Source organism: Chrysochloris asiatica, unplaced genomic scaffold (assembly GCF_000296735.1).
Source record: "Chrysochloris asiatica unplaced genomic scaffold, ChrAsi1.0 scaffold00039, whole genome shotgun sequence".
Classification (NCBI taxonomy): Eukaryota; Metazoa; Chordata; class Mammalia; order Afrosoricida; family Chrysochloridae; genus Chrysochloris; species Chrysochloris asiatica.
Window position 1 is genome coordinate 17,753,200 of NW_006408557.1, and position 18,491 is coordinate 17,771,690.

At 46.8% G+C, this 18,491-nt stretch overlaps 1 protein-coding gene across 2 annotated transcripts in view; it reads left to right on the plus strand.

Annotated features, from left to right (window-relative positions):
* The window catches only part of SNTA1 (syntrophin, alpha 1), a 37,348-nt gene extending 23,073 nt beyond the window's left edge, over nt 1-14,275 (plus strand). Inside the window, exons 3-8 of one of the 2 annotated variants that reach the window (XM_006860682.1) lie at nt 5,675-5,879; nt 9,948-10,155; nt 10,254-10,384; nt 12,565-12,761; nt 13,384-13,571; nt 13,671-14,275. In XM_006860682.1, coding sequence (XP_006860744.1) covers nt 5,675-5,879; nt 9,948-10,155; nt 10,254-10,384; nt 12,565-12,761; nt 13,384-13,571; nt 13,671-13,763 — 1,022 coding nt within the window. In that variant the 3' untranslated portion in view covers nt 13,764-14,275. The remainder of the gene's footprint in view (nt 1-5,674; nt 5,880-9,947; nt 10,156-10,253; nt 10,385-12,564; nt 12,762-13,383; nt 13,572-13,670) is intronic. The other variant, XM_006860683.1, reaches the window with a different exon arrangement.
* Nucleotides 14,276-18,491: the final 4,216 nt, after the last annotated feature.

Below are 18,491 nucleotides of genomic sequence, written 5' to 3' on the forward strand. Positions count from 1 at the left end.
AAAAAAAAAAAAAAAAAAGAATTCATGTGCCTGTAGGATCTTAATAGGTGGTGCCCCCTGAATACAAGGGACACAAGTAGGTGGTCAGGCGAGGTTTTATCCCTTAAGTGTGGTAACCCAGGCTCTGCTGGCCATCCTTGTTGCAGGGCCTGCCAGGGGCCAGGAATTATTTATAGTCCAGCTTTGCTAGACTAGCAGGGCCTTAAAGGTCATCCCTTTCAGAACTTCCAAGCTAGCTCCACATAATCCTGGGTGAGCAAGAGGGCAGAATGGGCTTAAATCCTCAATTGCTTTGCTAGGAGATGGCGTATCAATTCCTATTATATAGATGAGGAAACTGAGGCTCTGATAGACTATGGGATTTATTCAGGCCAGATAGCAAGTGCCATGGCCAGGACTCAAATCCTTGTCTGTCTGACATCACATCCTGTACCACACCCTCATCCTGTCTGCTGAGAACAACAGAGGGATAGGAGTCTTACCAGTATTTACAGAACACCACAAGCTGCTCCCTGGAAACCCTGTACAAGGTCCATATGAGTCGGAACAGACTCAACAGAACTTAACAACAACAACAACAACAACAACAACAACGGTGCCAGACACAGCAGAGTGCTTTAGATGTATCAAATGTTTCAAAAAAGTATACCTTTTGAGGTAGCTACATGTTTACTCTCATTTTAAAGACAAGGAAATAGAGGCTCACAGAGGTCATATCTGTTGTCCTAGGTCACACAGCAAAGTAGTAGTTATATAAGGAGTCCTTATATGATGCTGTAGGATAAGCACTGGACTTGCTAACCTCAAGGTCAGTGGTTCAAAGCCACCAGTTACTCTTTGGAAATCCTATACAGGGTTTCTATGAATTGGAACCAACTCAATGACAATAACATACATATATATATACATACTTGTTTTGTAGAACATAGTATGACTTTTCATTTATTTCAATTTTTTATTTCTTTTATCAGCCTTTGTAGTTTTCAGCATACAAATTCTGCACATGTTTTGTTACACCTAAGTATTTCATTTTTTTGAGTGATTGTGAATGATATTGCACTTTTAATTCCGTGTCCATGTATTATTCATTGCTATTGTTTAGAAATAATATTGACTTTTGTATATTTATCTTATATTCTAAGGGGCCCTGGTAATGCTACTGGTTAGGTGTTGGGCTACTAATCTGAAGGTGGGTGGTTCAAACCCACCAGCAGTTCCACAGGAGACAGATGAGGCTGTTTGCTCCCGTAAAGATTTGTAGTCTTGGAAACGCTGTGCAGTGTCTCTATGATTCGGAATCAAATGTTTTTGCTTTTGGGAGTCCTGATGGAGCTATGGGTTTTTAGGCTGCTAACTGCAAGGTCAGTAGTTCAAACTTACCAGCCACTCCTTGGGAGAAAGCTGAAGCTTTCTGCTCCCATAGAGATTTACAGTCTTTGAACCCCCATATAGTGTCATTAAAGGAGCTCTGGTAGTGTAGTGGTTACGAATCGGGCTGCGAACCTTAAGGTCAGCGGTTCAAAACTACCAGCTGTTCCGCGGGAGAAAGATGAGGCTTTCTACTCCCGTAAAGGTTTACACCCTCGGAAACCCTGTACAGGGTCGCTATGGGTCAGAACCGACTCCATGGCACATAACAACAACAACAACATAGGGTCATTAGGAGTCAGAATGATGGGGGGTTTTGTTGGGGACCCGCCTCGACATAGGGGTGCGGTTCACCAGGATTTGGTTCACGAGGAGGGGAGATCCAGCGGCGATAGGGATAGCGAAAGAATACACAGACAAACAGAAGAAGGGAGACAATGAGGCACCCCAAAGCCAGGGTGGATACATCACTGGTGGGCAGGCTTGGGACTACAGGCATCATGGCCTCTGCAGGCAACTCACTGCCCTGCAATCTTTACTCCATGCCTTCCAACCAGTAATGCACCATAATCTTTACTGCAAGCCTTCCAACCAGTAATGCACACCTGGGGAGGCCCGGGCCTCTGCTTTATTTAGGGGAGGAGTTTCACACCAAGCTGGGAGGGACTTAGGCAAGGTACAGCTAACATCAGTACTTTTCCAGACATTCAGGTAACTTTACATCATACTTCGCTGGTTCGAATCCCAGGCCAGCAACTTGGATTCTCAGGCCCAATTAACATATCTATAGCCCCTGAGGTCAGTTGGGGGAAGGTGAGTGTTCTGCAGGAGACGCCCAGGGTGAATGGGCTGCACCTGGAAAAGGGATTAGGGAGGATGGGTTCTTTGTCTATAGAGCAAAGAACCGAGAAGTAGCTAAAATATTTTTAGTTAATCCTTTTGGAGAAAGGCTTGACCTTGCAAACTTTAGTCTTAGCTTTAGGAAAATATCACATTTATCTGTGGATTACCAAGAGCTCCGTGTATTAAATTAATACATGTAATAATATTAAGATGAAAGCAATTTGCCATTAACTGCCAGTGGCCTCATTTGTTACACTCGGGCCTATAGGGCCTCGAACCTCTGACCAGTCTTACATGGTCCGCAACAGGGTTTAATTTGCTTTTTGGGTTTTTATTCTAGATGGTGGGGGTATCATGATGAACAGTAGATCCCAGCCTGAGGCCATTGACTAGTCAATAAGTAGATAATATTGTTGTGAAGTGCTGTTGAGTCGGTTCCGATCCATAGCGACCCCGTATAAGGTTTCTGAGGAGCAACTGGTGAGATTGAACCTTGCAGTTCAAACAGCTTTGCAGTTTGGCGCATTAACCCACAGCGCCACACTAGGACTCCACAAGTAGATATAAATCATGTGTTTTCAGGCTGAGGTAAGTAAGTGCCCATCCACTGAATAGACTGGGAGCAGCTTGAGCTTAGAGGACAGGATTTCTTTCAGTGAAGATTCTAAACCAGCATGTTCTGTCACAAACGTGGATTGAGCATTGGATGTTGGCTTACTGTGTTGAGCCAAATCAGATATGTCCCCTTCTCTCTGCCGCACATATCTGGCCCCTTCTTCAATTGTGCTGTGTCAGGTCAGGCCCTGCCCTGTCTCTGCTCTTTGTGTTTCTAGTGGACTCTGCTCCTGGTTTTCCTTGTTGGTGGTACTGGTGGTCCCTGGGTGTTGGTGCACCTAGAAGGATTAGGATGTCCATTGTTTGTATCTGTCTTAGCTGGGAGGAAGGGTCATATGTCACTGCTTTACCGGGCTGCTGGGCCAGGGGCTTGGCTTAGGGAGGTGTGGGCACCAGCTGGTCCTGTCCTTGGAGTCTCAGAAATGTTGGCCACAGAATCACAGTCATGCCCTCAGCTCTTAAGTGGCTACCATTGGCCAGCCCTACCCTGCCTGGTCAGGTGACTCAGACAGAAATCAGAGCTGGGAGGAAGCCTCAGAGCTGGGCTATTTATGGCCAGACTCTGGGACCCCCTGGCCTCCACCCTGACTCTGGAACAGACTGCTAGGTTTGTGAAATCCCAGCCCTGTTTCAGGCACCAGCTAGTGTCCTGTCCATTTATAGCCTGTTTCTGTGGGAAAGAAGGAGGAGTCAGCTCTGGGACAGCCTGAGTGAGCAGGGGCTCCAGCAGTTTATTGGACTTCAGAGTTGGCCAGTGTTCCCTTGTTGAGCGTGTAGCAGACAAGGCCCCCCACTAGATTCTGGGGACAAAGAGATGAGTCAGATGAGGTCCCTTCCCTCCCAGTGCTCCTTGCCTGGTAAGAGACCCAGAGCTAGATACAGATAATCACAGGGGTGGGGGCCCAGAGGACTAGAGGTGATGGATCCAGGCTGGGCATCAGGGAAGCCTTCCTAGAGTGGGTGAGATCTGTGCTGACCCAGGACTTCCTGGGCTGGTACATTCTCTTCTTGCGGAAAGAGCCTGCTCTGCCCTGGCATGTGTTTCTGTACTCACTGAATACCAGCTCTGGTCTCAGATCAAGCCCAATTTCTGCCCTCTAGGAGCTCATATTGGCATGGCACTGTGGGATAATGCACTGGATCCCAAGGTCAGTTTGAACCACAAGGTTAGCAGTTCAAATTCACCAGCCACTCCTTGGAAACCCTTTGCAGGGACTCTTTGAGTCAGAACTGACTCTACAGCACTTAACAACAGGAGCTCTCCGTTTCATGGGGAGACAGCCTTGGGCACACACGATCACAGCTGAGCTCCAAGAAGTGTGGCAGGGGAAGTTGAGAGGCGAGAAACTCATACTCCTGAAGTCCTCACTATGTACCACGTCACAATCCTAACACCTTCTAAACTTGTTAAGTGCCGTTGAGTCAGTTGAATCATAGCAACTATGTATAAGGTTTCCGAGGAGCAGCTGGTGGGTTTGAACCATTAACCCTGTGGTTCAAGTCAACCTTGTGGTCCAGTGCTTTATCCTACAGTACCACCCCTGGACTCTTCTAATATCTTCTGAGCTAGATATTATAATTATTTTTTTTTTATCAACTAGCAGACTGAGGCCCAGTGAGGCGAATTACCTTGTTCACGGGCACACAGCTATAAAGTATTAGAGCTGGAATGCAAATCTAAGAGTGACTGACTCCAAGCTGTATACTAAGAACATTCCATGCAGAGGGGACAGTAGTTTCAAAAGTGTGGCCATTTGGAAGCTCATACAGCTTCTGAGAACTCTGAGTATGTCAGTAGGATTGGATTAGTGTGGTGGGAAGTGAAACCAGAGAGGTAGGCAGGGCCCAAGTCCTTAAGGGTCTTAAAAGTCAGGTAAAAGATGCTGAGGAACCAGAGCAGGGATTTGAGCTGAGTCAGGGATCCAGGCTGTGAAATCAGGGCAGTCTTCTTAAAGGGAGCCAGGATCTCCTGTGTTAACGGGACAATGTATTACTTACAAAGCTGTGGGGCTATCTTCATTGATCTGAAACATGGTTTCAGGAATGATTGTTGGGTCAAGGGTTCATGTGCCTTTTAGGATCTTAATAAGTAGTGTCCCTTATTCTGCATGTTGCTGTTGTTAAGTGCCATCAAGTTAGTTCTGACTCATAGCGACCTTGTGTAGGGTTTCCGAGGAGCAGCTAGTGAGCTTGAACCACCAACCTTGTGGTTCAAACCCACAGTGCCACACCAGGACTCCTTATACTGCATAAGGGTGTGGTATTAGGATGCTTTTGACTGTAAGTAACAGAAACCCCTTTTAAAAAGCCTTAAACATTGAAGAAAATGTGGTATCTTCTAGAATGAAAAGTCTTGAGGCAGACTGGCTTGAAGGTAGGCTAGTTTAGGGGTTCATGGTATCATCAGAGATCCAGGTCTATAAATCTTTCTGTTTTCCCATCAACAGTGTGTTGACTCCGACTCTTGTGGTCAAAAGATGGCTATTGCTTTAGGACCAAGTCTTCTCCCACTTCTAAAGGCTGGAGGAGAGGAAAAGAGGAATACCCAAACAAAACTTCCACTTGATTGGTTAGAAATTAGTCACGTGGCCAGCCCTTGCTGCAATGGAAGCCGGGAACTATAGTCTTTCTTCCAGGTGGACACGTGTCTACAAACCAGTGGGAGAGTGAGAGAATGGATGTTGACAGGCTTCTCCTATTTTCTCTCACACTGTCCTGTCAGAAATTTTAGCCTGGAGGAAGGTAGTGACATTGGATGTAAACTCTTAATAAATGAGTAACAAATTGGGATGTGGGCTACATGGGAGCCCATGTCACACTGGTAACTCCTGACCTCTCCCCTGAGCAGTCAGATACATGAAGGAAGTCTCACCGTATTTTAAGAATTCTGCTGGCGGGACCTCGGTTGGCTGGGACTCGCCTCCTGCCTCACCCCTTCAGCGGCAGCCTGCCTCCCCTGGCCCCCCACTCCGGGACCTCACTGATGCCAAACACATATCCTTGAAGATGGCCTATGTCTCCAGGAGGTGCACCCCCACTGACCCAGAGCCCAGGTAAGACTGGGACGGGGAGAGGGAGGAGGAGCAACTCAGAAAGACAGATGCCCTGGAATCCGGCTATGGGGCCAAAGGAAAGATAGTTCCATGTTGCAAGTGACCAGCACAGTGCCAGAACAGAGTATGTTTGCTGAACGATCGCAGTTACGAGAATGATGGTCTGGGCTGCGTATGTCTTCTTCTACTAGGAAGTTGGCACCTGGGTCTCAGTCCTGATTCTCCTTGGATTTGTCCCTTTTCCTATTAAACTTTAGATTCCCTATTGTGACTCTAGCCATAGTCCTAGAAAGTCTTCTGCTACTTTAAGTGAGGCTCTGAGATGTCTGATTACATTTGTATTGTGCTGTGGAACGTTACCATGCCTCACCTTTGAGCAGCCCTCAACAGTTCATGCATAATAAGGTTGACACCAGGAGTTTCTTGGTTGGGCAAATGGTTGCTACTCAGTGACGGCTAGAACTCACCCAGAGGTGCCTTAGAATACAGGCCTGGGAATACACTTCTGAAAGGTCACAGACTTGAAACCTCCATGGAGGAGTTCTACTCTGTACACGTGGGATCACCACAAGCCGGAATCAACTTGATGGCAACTAGCAACAATAACTGGGTGCTCAGTGCTTTCTGTGCACAATTTCATTTAAATTCTCATAGCAACCCTGTGACAATGTCCCGTTATTGCACCCCCAGTTTATAGATGAGGACACAGGCTGAGAGAGGAGTAACTTGTCCAAGGTCACATAACCAGGCCGGGTGAAACCTACCCCATTCCTTGTGGCTTTTCCTGCTTTAGAATGTGCAGCGTGCCAAAGTGATGGTCGTGGCTGAGTGGGATATAGGTTGCTGTGATGGGGCTGGCGTGTATATGGTGTGTGCCTCGGCCCAACATTGACTGGGAAGGTTGGTTAATGCTCAGCATCCAAGCCTCCTGCCCATTCTGTCTCCCTGAGGCATTAACTAGTGATTCACAGCCCCTTATAGATGCTCTCCTGAAGGGGCTTTAGGCTCCTCACAGTTTCTAGTCTGATTCCAGATGTCAGTTGAATCATGTGTGTACATGCATTTCTATGTGTGTGCATCCGTCGATGACATTTAAATATAGTGTGTGTGTGAGAGCATGTATATGTGAATGCTATAGATTTGTGCACATGTGTATTCGTATGTTAGCACTTGTATGTATATGTGCACATGTATACATACACGTATATTTAAACATGTACACACATGTGTAACCTGAATATAACCAAGGTTCTGTGTGGCCTGCTGTCAACCCAATACCCCGGTCAAATGAATACAGTATGTAATAAAAAGTATTTCAAACTTTTACTCAGTGTTAGGATTGCTTTGGGCTGCAAATATCAGACACCTCAGCAAGCAATGGTTTAAATAAATAAGAGGCTTATTTCTCCACATTTAAAAACAAGTCCAGGGTTATTTGTATGGAGCATTCTGCTGCTCAAAGATGTCATCAAAGAACCAGGCTTCTAGCTTCCTTGTCTGCCATGTTTGTGTGGATTTCAGTTCTTCATGGATACACGATGCGAGTTGAATCTCCAAGTATACTTCAGACAGCTAGAAACCAAAGGCAAAGGGATTTTGAGTATTTTAACTATCTACTGCTTCATAGGACTTCTGGTGTGGCTCTGTAGAATCAACACTGGACCTGCAAACCACAGGTCAGCGCTTCAAACCTACAAGCTGCTCCTTGGAAACCCTATACAGGGTCGCTATGAGTCGGAACCGACTCGTTGGCACTTAACAACAACTGTTGCAGAGTGGGATAAAGATAAGGCTTTTGGCTCCTGTGAAGATTTAAAGTCTAGATAACCCTCTATAGGATTGCTATGCGTCAGAACTGACTCAATGGCACTTAACAACAATAACAACTGTTGTGTAAAGGAACCCTGGTCGCATAGTGGGCTATGAGTTGGGCTGCTAACTGGATGGTCAGCAGTTTGAATCTACCAATTGCACTGTGGGAGGAAGATGAGGCTTTCTGCTTCCTTAAAGATTTACAGCCTTGGAAACCCTATACAGGGTTGCTATGAGTAGGAATTGACTCGATGGGACACAACCACCACCACCATCACTGTTGCACAACACACCATCCTAAAACTTGTTAAATGCCTTCAAATTGGTTCTGACTCATAGCAAACCTGTGTAGGGTTTCTGAGGCTTTTTAAATCTTTGCAGGAGCAGAAAGCCTCATCTTTCTTGCACCTTGTGGTTCTCAGTCCAGTGTTTATCTTATGGAGAGCCAGTTTTGTTGTTGTTGAGTCGGTTCCGACCCATAACGACCTTGTATAGGGTTTCCAAGGAGCGACTGGTGAGTTTGAACTGCCAACCTTGTGGTTCAAACCAACTTTGTAGTCAGTTTAGTGTCTTAGAAAATAACTATGATATATCAGCTTTTCTTTCTGGCTGGCTTTGCTGGCCAACTCTATACCATGTAGTGCCTGCTGGGACTGGAAGTCCAAGAGGCCTGCTTCATCCACTTACTTGGCATCATAGCTGGGACGGTAAGGATGGCCTGACTATTCTTCTTTCCATGTGACCTTTTCACAGGGTTAGCTTGTTCTTCCTCAGTATGATGATCTCTCAGGGTAGCTACACTTCTTAGATGTTGTTGTTTGTTGCCAGGGAGTTGGCTCAGGCTTACTGCAATCTTCTGCATAACAGAATGAAATGTCCAGTCCTGAACCATCTGCATGATTGCTGGCAGGCTTGAATCCATCGTGCCAGTCCATCTCACTGATGGCTTCCCTGGTTTTCGCTGACCCTCATGATGACCTGCAAACATGATGTGCTGGGCTTCTTGTGTGTTGCTGTTACTGTTAAGTTGTGGTTTGCAGTCCAGTGCATATTGTATGGAGCCACTGCCCTCTCCAGACTTCTTATATGGTGGTGGTGGTGGTTATTATATGTCGTGGAGTTGGTTCCGACTCATAGTGACCCTGTACAGGGTTTCCGAGGCCCAGAATGTCATTTCTGCCACAGTCTGGTTGTCAAAGCAACTCACAAGGCCAAGCTGGATGCAAGGCGAGGAGAAAAAGGTTCCATTTCTTGATAAGAAAAGTGACTATGCATACATGGAAAGACAGATTTAGTGGAGGCCGTCTTTGGAGACTCCTGGTGTGGTGCTGTAGGATTGGCACTGGATTGCAAACCACAAGGTCGGCAGTTCAAACCCTCCAGCTGCTCTTCAGAAACCCGGTACAGGGTTGCTGTGAGTCAGAACCAACTCGGTGGCACTTAACAACAACATCATCATCTTTGGAGACTACCATGTTAGAAAAGATCTGCCTTTCATTAGACAGGGACACATTTTCCATAGAGAAGAGACTTCTCTATCTCAAATGGCCAGCTCTAGCTGCAAGGGAGGCTGGGAATTGAAGTATTTTGCTTTCTGGTTCTGTTGTCCAGGCAGGTAAAAGTGAAGGGGTTGGAATGGATACTACGCTATCATCCTCTGTCACATTCCATCTCTTACAGTAATGCCAGAGGGGAATAAATCTTTAATGCCCACAAAACATTTTGAAAATCATCTTTCTCTGTCACCACTTATCTTGGTACTTAACCTGCAACTCGTCCCTCATATTCACCTGCCTGACTGTTTTGTCTCTCTTTTTCCCTTCTTCATACTCTACTCCCTCAGTTCTTTACGGTGTACACCACTTGACCTCTCAAACTACTTGAGTTTTTGTTTTCTTTTCCCAATTAGTTCAGTACTTTGGTTCTGTGAACCTCAGAGCTAGCCCAGCAAAAGAAGCCTTCCCCTTAGGAGCCAGGAAAAAAGGGCAAGATTATGATTTCTCACATAGGGAATTATCACACATACTTAGTATCTGTGTGTATTTGTTTATATGTGTGTGTGTGTTATAGTCTCTTGTTCCTAGACCTAATAAGGCTCCATCAACTGTGGTTGGAGTCCCCATTGGGCCTGATCCTCTCTCTCATAGATGACCCTTCTAGCTTCAGGTGGGGCGGGTTTCTTGGGCCAGATTTCAGGGTGGGGCAGCTACAGCCCAGTGGGCAGGTCCTCCCTCTCACCTGTATTTGTGCCTGCAGGTATCTGGAGATCTGCGCGGCTGATGGGCAAGACACTCTCTTTCTGAGGGCCAAGGATGAGGCTAGCGCAAGGTCGTGGGCAGCGGCCATCCAAGCCCAGAGCAACACTCTGATGCCCTGGGTCAAGGATGAGCTGCAGGCACTGCTGGCAGCCACCAGCCCAGCTGGGAACCAGGGCATCAAACAGATCGGTTGGCTGACTGAACAGGTACCTGGTGGGGCTGGGACCCCTCTCTCTCTCTTTTCCTCCCGCCTCCTCTCTGACCGCTCCCTGCCCCTCCTCACTGCCACCTTCCCCCCCTGCAGCTGCCCAGTGGGAGCACAGCGCCCACCCTAGCCCTGCTGACTGACAAGGAGCTGCTTCTCTACTCCTGTCTTCCCCAGACCCGTGAGGCCCTCAGCCGGCCAGCCCGTACCGCTCCACTCATCGCCACCAGGTATCCACAGGCAGGGTGGGGGGGGGGCTCACCCAGAGCATGAGGGGGATGTTCCAGATGGGCTTCAGAAGCTGGGGACTTTAACCCAGTTCTTCCCCTGAGTTAGTCTCCAGGAAACTTGAAGCACACGTCCCTGCCCTATCTGGACCTTGGTTTCCTCATCTGTCAAATAAGAGTTTAGAAAAGAAGGACATGAGGTTCCACTAGACACTCATTCATTGATACCTACTCTGTGCTCAACTCTGATCCCAAGAGTCCCTGCCCTCAGGGAACACCCAGTCTGGTAGGGAAGAGAGGCCCAGCAATAGTGGAGGCTTGTAGGAAACCACTTAACTCTATCTGGCCTGCTTGAGGAAGGCTTCAGGGAGGAGGTGACATTTGATCGGTACTTTGATGGATGAGGAGAAGTTTGCTACTTAAGAAAGGGTGGAAGAGCATGTCAGGCAGAGACAACATGTGCAAAGGCAATGAGGCATGAAGGGCTATATAGCATATGCATGGAGCTGTGAGTGTGGTATTAGCAGTATGTAGAATCCATGCAGGAAATGGAAAGAAATGAGACAGGAAGTTGGCAGAGGAATGGCCTGATCTTATAGGGTCTTGATTGCCTGGCTAAGGAATGTAGCTTTATCTCAAGATCTCCGGTAAAGAATTGAAACGTTTAAGTAGGGTGGGTTGGGGAGTGAGGTGACTCCTGTTGGGTTTTAAAAGAATTCCTCTGTGGCTGCCTGCCAGGTAGAGAATGTGCTGGAGCAGGATGAAAGCTGGGAGGCAAGTGGGGGGAAGTGGGGGTGGTTGGAAGTAGCAGATGGGGAAGAAAAGCTACATTTGCATTGGAAGACACATGGGTGGTAAAATTAACAGGATTTGCTGCTTGCCAGATGAAGAGGTGAGGGAGACATGGGGATAAAGAAGAGATGAACGGGAGGTTTGGAGCTTGTGCCTGGGTGGGAAGTATGACAGTTGAGGGAGGGGGTACAAAGGGAGCAAGATGCTGAGTTGAGTCCAAAGTCCAGGGCGGAATGTTAAGGACTTGGATAGGAAGCTTGGGGACTCAAGGGTCTGCAGCTCAGGACTGGGAAGTGGGACACAGACAGGGTGCCAGTAGGAGCTCCAAGGAAGAACTGAGACAACAGGAGGGAGAGTGTGTGGAATGAAAAACAAAGATGGTTATTTAAGAACTCTGAAGCCTGCTGCCCAGAGATGGGCAGTGAGCTGCTAAAGTTCACACAGCAAATGGGTGTCAAGCTGTAGGGTCTGGGTACTTTGTTACCCTCAGGCTGGGTTCAGGACCTCAAACACACCAAGTCTCCTGGCTACTAGGTCATGGATTGCCTACTTAATCAGGTGACTCATTAATTCAGGCCACAGCGTTTATTGAGCACCTATGTTCTGGTTTCTGGGGATGCATTGGTGAACAAAGCAGACAATCACTACCATTTGTTGTTGTTAAGTGTCTATGAGTCAGTTCTGACTCATAGTGACCCTGTATAGGGTTTCTGTGGAGCAGCTGGTGAATTTGAACCGCCGATCTTGTATTTTAAATTCACCTTGTGGTCCAGTGCTTTATTCCACAGTGCCACACCAGGATTCCATTTCTACCACTGTTGTTGTTGTTAAGTGCCGTCAAGTCAGATCCGACCCATAGCGACCCTGTATATGGTTTCCGAGGAGCAGCTGATGAGCTTGAACCGCTGACCTTGTGGTTCAGATGACTTTTCAGTCCAGTGCCTTAACCCACAGTGCCACACCAGGACTCCATTTCTACCATAGCTGACATTTAAAAACCAACTGAGAAAAAGTACAATTTCTGAAGTCCTGAGGCAAGATAATGCTAGTTGAGTTATGGGTGCTATTTTAGATAAGGAGGCCAGGGAGGGCTTCTCAGAGGAGGTGACATCTGAGTAAAGGTCTGAAGGAAGTAAAGGAGTGAGCATGTGCAAAGGCACTGCAGCAGGAATAGGCAGCCCAGTAGAGGGAGCCAGAGGGAGAGGAGAAGATGTTAGTGGTGACTTCTACTGAGGCACTAGGTGCCCACTTGAAGTCCTGTCCCCATTAGGACATGAAGTGTTTATGGGGTCCTTCCTTAAGTCACCCCCACTTCGCTCAGTGCTGTCTCCTCTCTCTATCTGAGGCCTTACACCTAGCCCTCTACCTGCCCCCGCCCCGCCCCTCCCCAGGCTGGTGCACTCAGGCCCCTCCAAGGGTTCCGTGCCCTACGATGCAGAGCTCTCTTTTGTCCTGCGTACTGGCACACGCCACGGGGTGGATACTCAGCTGTTCAGCGTGGAGACACCACAGGAGCTGGCTGCCTGGACCCGTCAGCTAGTGGATGGTTGTCACCGGGCTGCTGAGGGTGTACAGGAGGTATCTACAGGTAGGCTGGGTGTGTCTGGGGGTGGCTTTTCTTTAGTGCAATTCAGGAGTGGGCATGCGGTGAGGTTTGGGGGTCACTGACAGCCCTGTGCTTCCTTCCCCGGGTTTTGAATTCTGCTGCTGAGGATGTTAGAAATGGCCCTTGGGGTAGCGTTGCTAGATGTAAAATGAGATACATGGTTAAGTTTGAATTTCAGGTAAGTAATCCGTGTTTCTTTAGTATTAATATTTCTCAATAATTTCTCAATCATTCTAAATATTTTGTTTATTTGAAATCCAGATTTACCTGGGTGTCCTGAATTTGTATTTGCTAAAGCTGGCAGTGCTCAGTGGGCCGCATGCTGATGCCATTCCGGGGAGTAGACACCCCTGCCATAGCAGAGTTTTAAGCATCTTCTTTCCACACTTGCCTGCTGCTGGATGTGGGACTGAAGAGGGGTGTGGTTCTCTGAGGGTCTTCTTTTGGAATTTCAGGGAAGGGGTCTCTATGCTGGTGGGTCTGCAAAGATCATGAACAGAGAGTGAGTCCCTCATCTCTGGTGATACTGAAGCCCCCACTCTGTGGAGTTGCCAGTGAGGGGTGGGAGGTGGGACTTGGGGTCTCTGAGGTGCTCTCCCTACAGCCTGCACGTGGAACAGCCGCCCCTGCAGCCTCTCTGTGCATATTGACAAGGGCTTTACACTGTGGGCGGCGGAGCCAGGAGCGGCCCGAGCAGTGCTGCTCCGGCAGCCCTTTGAGAAGCTGCAGATGTCTTCGGATGATGGCTCCAGTCTTCTTTTCTTGGACTTCGGGGGTGCTGAGGGCGAGATTGTGAGTGGAGGTGGCCTCCAGGCCGTGGGAAGGGAGGCTGCATTTTCTTGGCGACCAAGCTGGCCAGAGTCCCTAACCTTCTCTCTGTCCACTCTGCAGCAGCTGGACCTTCACTCATGTCCCAAAACCATGGTCTTCATCATCCACTCCTTCCTCTCTGCCAAAGTCACCCGCCTGGGACTCTTGGCCTAGAGGTCGACAGATGCACCAGCCTTGCAAAGCGGTGTGCCCCACATGGCCTGACCTGGCCCTCCACCGACTGCCTGCTCACCGCTTAGCTGAAGGAAAGAAGAGAGGAACAAGAGCCGCACCCAGCCCCTGAGGGACGGTCTCAGGAACCGGGATCCAGACCCAGGACACAGTGGCCCTTTGCCCTCTGACCTGTGACGGGGTAGCCTCCTTGCTGTCCCCCTCCCCAACAGTGCCTTTTTCAGAGAGATATTTTGTGTATACCGAAGCCATTCCGAGTCTGGGACCTACCCCTGTGGGGATCCTGACCCCAGCCAACAGCTGCCGGGCCTCCCAGAGGCCCCCTCTGAAGCCGGGGTCCCCTGGAGTCAGCGGCAAGAGAAAGAGGAGGAGCCTTTCTGTTCTTTTTTTCCTTCAGCCCCACCACCTTGGGGCATCTGTTTTTCTCTTGATCTCGTCCTCCTTACTCTTGGATAAATAAATAGCCTGTGAATGCACAGAGCACTGGGCCAAGTGTTTGTGGTTTGTGCCATAGCCTTCGGTCCCTGCCGTGGCCCCCACAACTTTAAGATAGACCAGACCTGGGATTGGGGTGTCTTTCCCTGGAGAAGAGCAGGCCCTTAGCCACAGAGCCAGAAAAAGAGTATGTTAGTTATCTGTTGTCACATGACATAACCAGCCAAATAGTTGCTGTCAAGTGAATTCCAACTCATGGCCACCCGGAGTGTGTCAGAGTAGGACTCCATCCCATAGGGTCTTCAGAAACGAAATTTCAGAAGCAGATCACTAGGCTTTTCTTTCACGTCCCTGGGGGTAGACTCCAACCACCAGTTTTTCAGCTCACACAACTTGGGGCTCCATCATGTAACATATTTTCCAAAATGTTGCAGCTTAAAACAACAAACAGGTATTATCTCTCTAATATGGTGGGGCAGGGATTCTAGAAGGGCTACCTGGGTCATTCTTTCCTCAGGGTTGTTAAGTTGCAGTCCAGAAGTCATCTAAAGTCATCTGAAGGCTCCATTGGGGTTGGAGGGGCCACGTCTAAGAAATCTCACTTACATGGCTGTTGGCAGGAGACTTCAGTTCCGTGTCACGTGGACCTAACCATAGAGCTGCTTGAGTGTCTCCATGACATAGATTTCCCTCAGTGAGTGATCCAAGAGAGAGCAAGGTGGAAGCCAGCAGTGACTCTTTAGAAGTCTTGGATGCCACATGCTGTCACTTTGCTATGTTTTATTTGATAGAAGCAGGACACTCAGTCCAGCTCACATTCACAGGGAGTAAAACTAGACTTCACCTCTTACAGAGACAGATGTCAAAGAATTTGTGGACACATTTTAAAACCATCATAGACCTCTTTCCTGCAGACTAGAGGATGGCTGGAATGTGCTTTGGAAGCTGTAATGTGCTGCGTGGATGTGTTCAAGCCAACTTCTAACTTCCTACTTGCTGGCATTGCCCAGAAAGTCACAATGACAACATGAATAGTTGACGTTTAAAGAGCACTTACTTTCTGCCAGGCACTGTGTTAAACATTGCATATTATGTTTTTCTCATTGGATCCTATATGATAGGTACAATTGTCTCCATATCACAGATGAGGAAGCTAAGGCGCAAAGGGAAAAGCGACTTGCTCAAAGTCACAGTTATAAAGTGGCTGGGTTGGGATTCAAACCAGGTCTCTTTGACTACAAAGCCCTTCCTGGCCCTCCATGAGCTAATATAAATGCAGTGTAAGCTATATAAAACCAGTTGCCATGGAGTTAACGTTGACTCATGGTAACCCCACGTGCTGCATGGTAGAACTGTATTCCATAAAGTTTTCAAGGGTATGGAATTAGCCTTAAAAAAAAAAAAATTAATATTGTTGTTGAGAATACATGCAGGATAACACACCAATTTCATCAATCTACATGCATACTTCAGTGGAAGCAGATTGACATCTGGGACACCTCTGGGTGGCTCTGAACTGCCAACTTTTGGGTTAGTTGTTTAGTGCCGTCAAGTCAGTTCGGACTCATGGCAACCCTTTGTAGATTTCTAAGGAATGACTGGTGGGTTTGAACCACCAATCTTGTGGATAGTAGTCCAGTGTTGATCCTACACCACTGCACCAGGAAGTCACATGCTTAAGCTCGGTTCCACTGAGGGGCTCCTGTGAGGCACATGTATAGTATCAATTTTTGTAGTGGTGACATTAAAAAAAGTAAAAAGAAATGGATGAAAAATAATTTTTTTGTGGTAAAATGTCTGTGGTGGTGGCTGTGTGCCATCGAGTCGATTCTGATTTATAGTGACACTGTATAGATTTTCCAAGGCTGTAAATCTTCATGGAAGTGCAAGCCTCATTTTCTCTTGCAGAGTGGCTGATGGATTTGAACTACTATCCTTGCAGTTAGCCCAACGCGTAACCCACTACCAGGGTTCCTTAAAATACATATACAAGGGGACTTCAGAAAGTTCATGGAAAAATGGGATTAAAAGATAATGGAATTTTTCCATGAATTTTTTGAAGTCCTCTCATATATAACAAAACATTTTCTAATCCATCAATTTTTACATGTATAATTCAGCTACATTATGTTCATCATGTTGTACGTTGTTGTTGTTAAATACCGTGGAGTCGGTTCTGACTCATAGTGACCCTGCACAGGGTTTCCAAAGCTATAAGTCTTTACGGGAGCAAAATGCCTCATCTTTCTCCTGCAGAACCATTAGTAGATTCGAACTGCTGACCCTGAGGTTGGCAGCCTAACTTGTAACCACTATTCTACCCATGTTGTACAGTCATTACCAATATCCTTTTCTAAGTTGTTCCCCCTCAGTGTCCTCTAAGCAATGACTCCCCCTACCTTCTCCCTTCCATTCCTAGTAATCATGTGTCTATGTTGTTGTTAAGTGCCATCGAGTGAGTTCTGATTTATAGCGATGCTATAGAGGGTTTCCAAGGAGCAGCTGGTGAGTTTGAACCACCAACCTTGCAGCTCAAACCGACCTTGGGGTCGAGTGCATTAACCTGCAGTGCCACACCAGAACTCCCCATGTCCTATACATTTATTTATAATGCGCCAGACTGCATAGCTGCTTGAACTACAAGGTTGGTGGGTCAAGCTCACCAGTCGCTCCTTGGAAACCCTATACAGGGTCGCTATGGGTCAGAACCAACTTGACGGCACTTAACAACAACAACAACACTACAAAAGGAACTTCAAAAAGTTTATGGGAAAATGTCTTTTTTTTTAATTTAAAATTTTTATTGTGAATTGAGTGAAGTCTTACTCAACAAATCACACACTTTGTTTCATCTTAATTGCTATTTCCTCCGTGTAACATCACTTCTGAATTTTGTACTTGGGTAAATGTTACCCTTTTGATCTAGACTGGTTGACCGTTCTATGCGCTGTGTATCTCACTAGTGTTGTTGTTCTCTCTGGATAACTATGTACTCTGCTTGGCCAAAACTTGAGCCACAGGGGTGAGTTCAGTCCCAGACCTGAAGGCGGAGGAGGGCCAGAGTCGGACAGTCTGTCAGTTTCTAGCTGACCAGTAAGCCTAGTCTTTTTTTACAATGATTTTTAGTTTCATTCCACATTTTTCTCCCATTCTATCCAGGACTTTCCATTATCTTTTCATTCTATTTTCCATGGGCTTTTTGAAGCTCCCTTGTATATTTTATTTAAACTAATATATAAAAAATATTAACATTTTAACCTATACTATAAAATTTATCATAATTATACTTTACTTTTCATACTATGCCCTCAAAATCCAGAGTCCATTTTATACCAACAGCAATCTCTATTAAGATGCTTGACTAGATCTGTATTTAGAGTTTATGAAATTTATAGCTGAGAAAAGTAGATTCATATACTCAATTTGTCCCAAACATGCGAGAGTTTTCTAATAACTACATTGAGTATGTTTTAAAATTTAAAATTGAGTTGGAAAAATTCAATTATTTCCTCATTCATATAAAATGTGTATCAGATGCTCAATAGCCAAATGTGATTAACAGCTATTGTATTGGACAAAGCAGTTCCAATTGCATCTCCTCATAAGGAAACTGAGAGTCAGATGAGAAGGGACTTGAAATCATAGAATTAAGTCAGAGCTGGTTTTAGACACCTGCTACTAGGGACCTGGGTGGGTTGGGGGATGAGATAAATGGCCATTCCAGGCTTGGCCCACCCACCCATCCATCCATCCATTAAATACCTGTTCATCTGAGAAATATCTAGTGCACATTTGTGCTAGACCTTAGGGCCAGGAGCTGACATATCTGAGAGCAAGCTGATGGGTCCCTGTCCTCAGGAGCTGACAGTCTGATCAGGGTAAAGAAATTCATCAGAAGATCCCAGTATCAACTGTGTGCTTTTAGAGTGGCCGGAGAGACTATAACAAAGAAGGCAAAGGGGACCTGATCCCATCTGAAAGGCTAAAAGAGGTTTCTCTCAGATAGACCAATGCTGACGTCTATCTGAAGGCTGTTGCTGATAGGTGTTGTCAGTTGGTCCATCTCATAGTGACCCTATGTACAACAGAAAGAAACACTGCCTGGTTCTGTGCTATCCTCACAATTTTTGTTCTATTTGAGCCCACGGATGCTGCCACTGTGTCAATCTATCCCATTAAAGGCCTTCCTCTTTTTCGTTGTCCCTCCGCTTTACCAAGCATGATGTCCTTCTCCAGGAACTGCTCCCTCTTCACAACATGTCCAGAGTATGACCA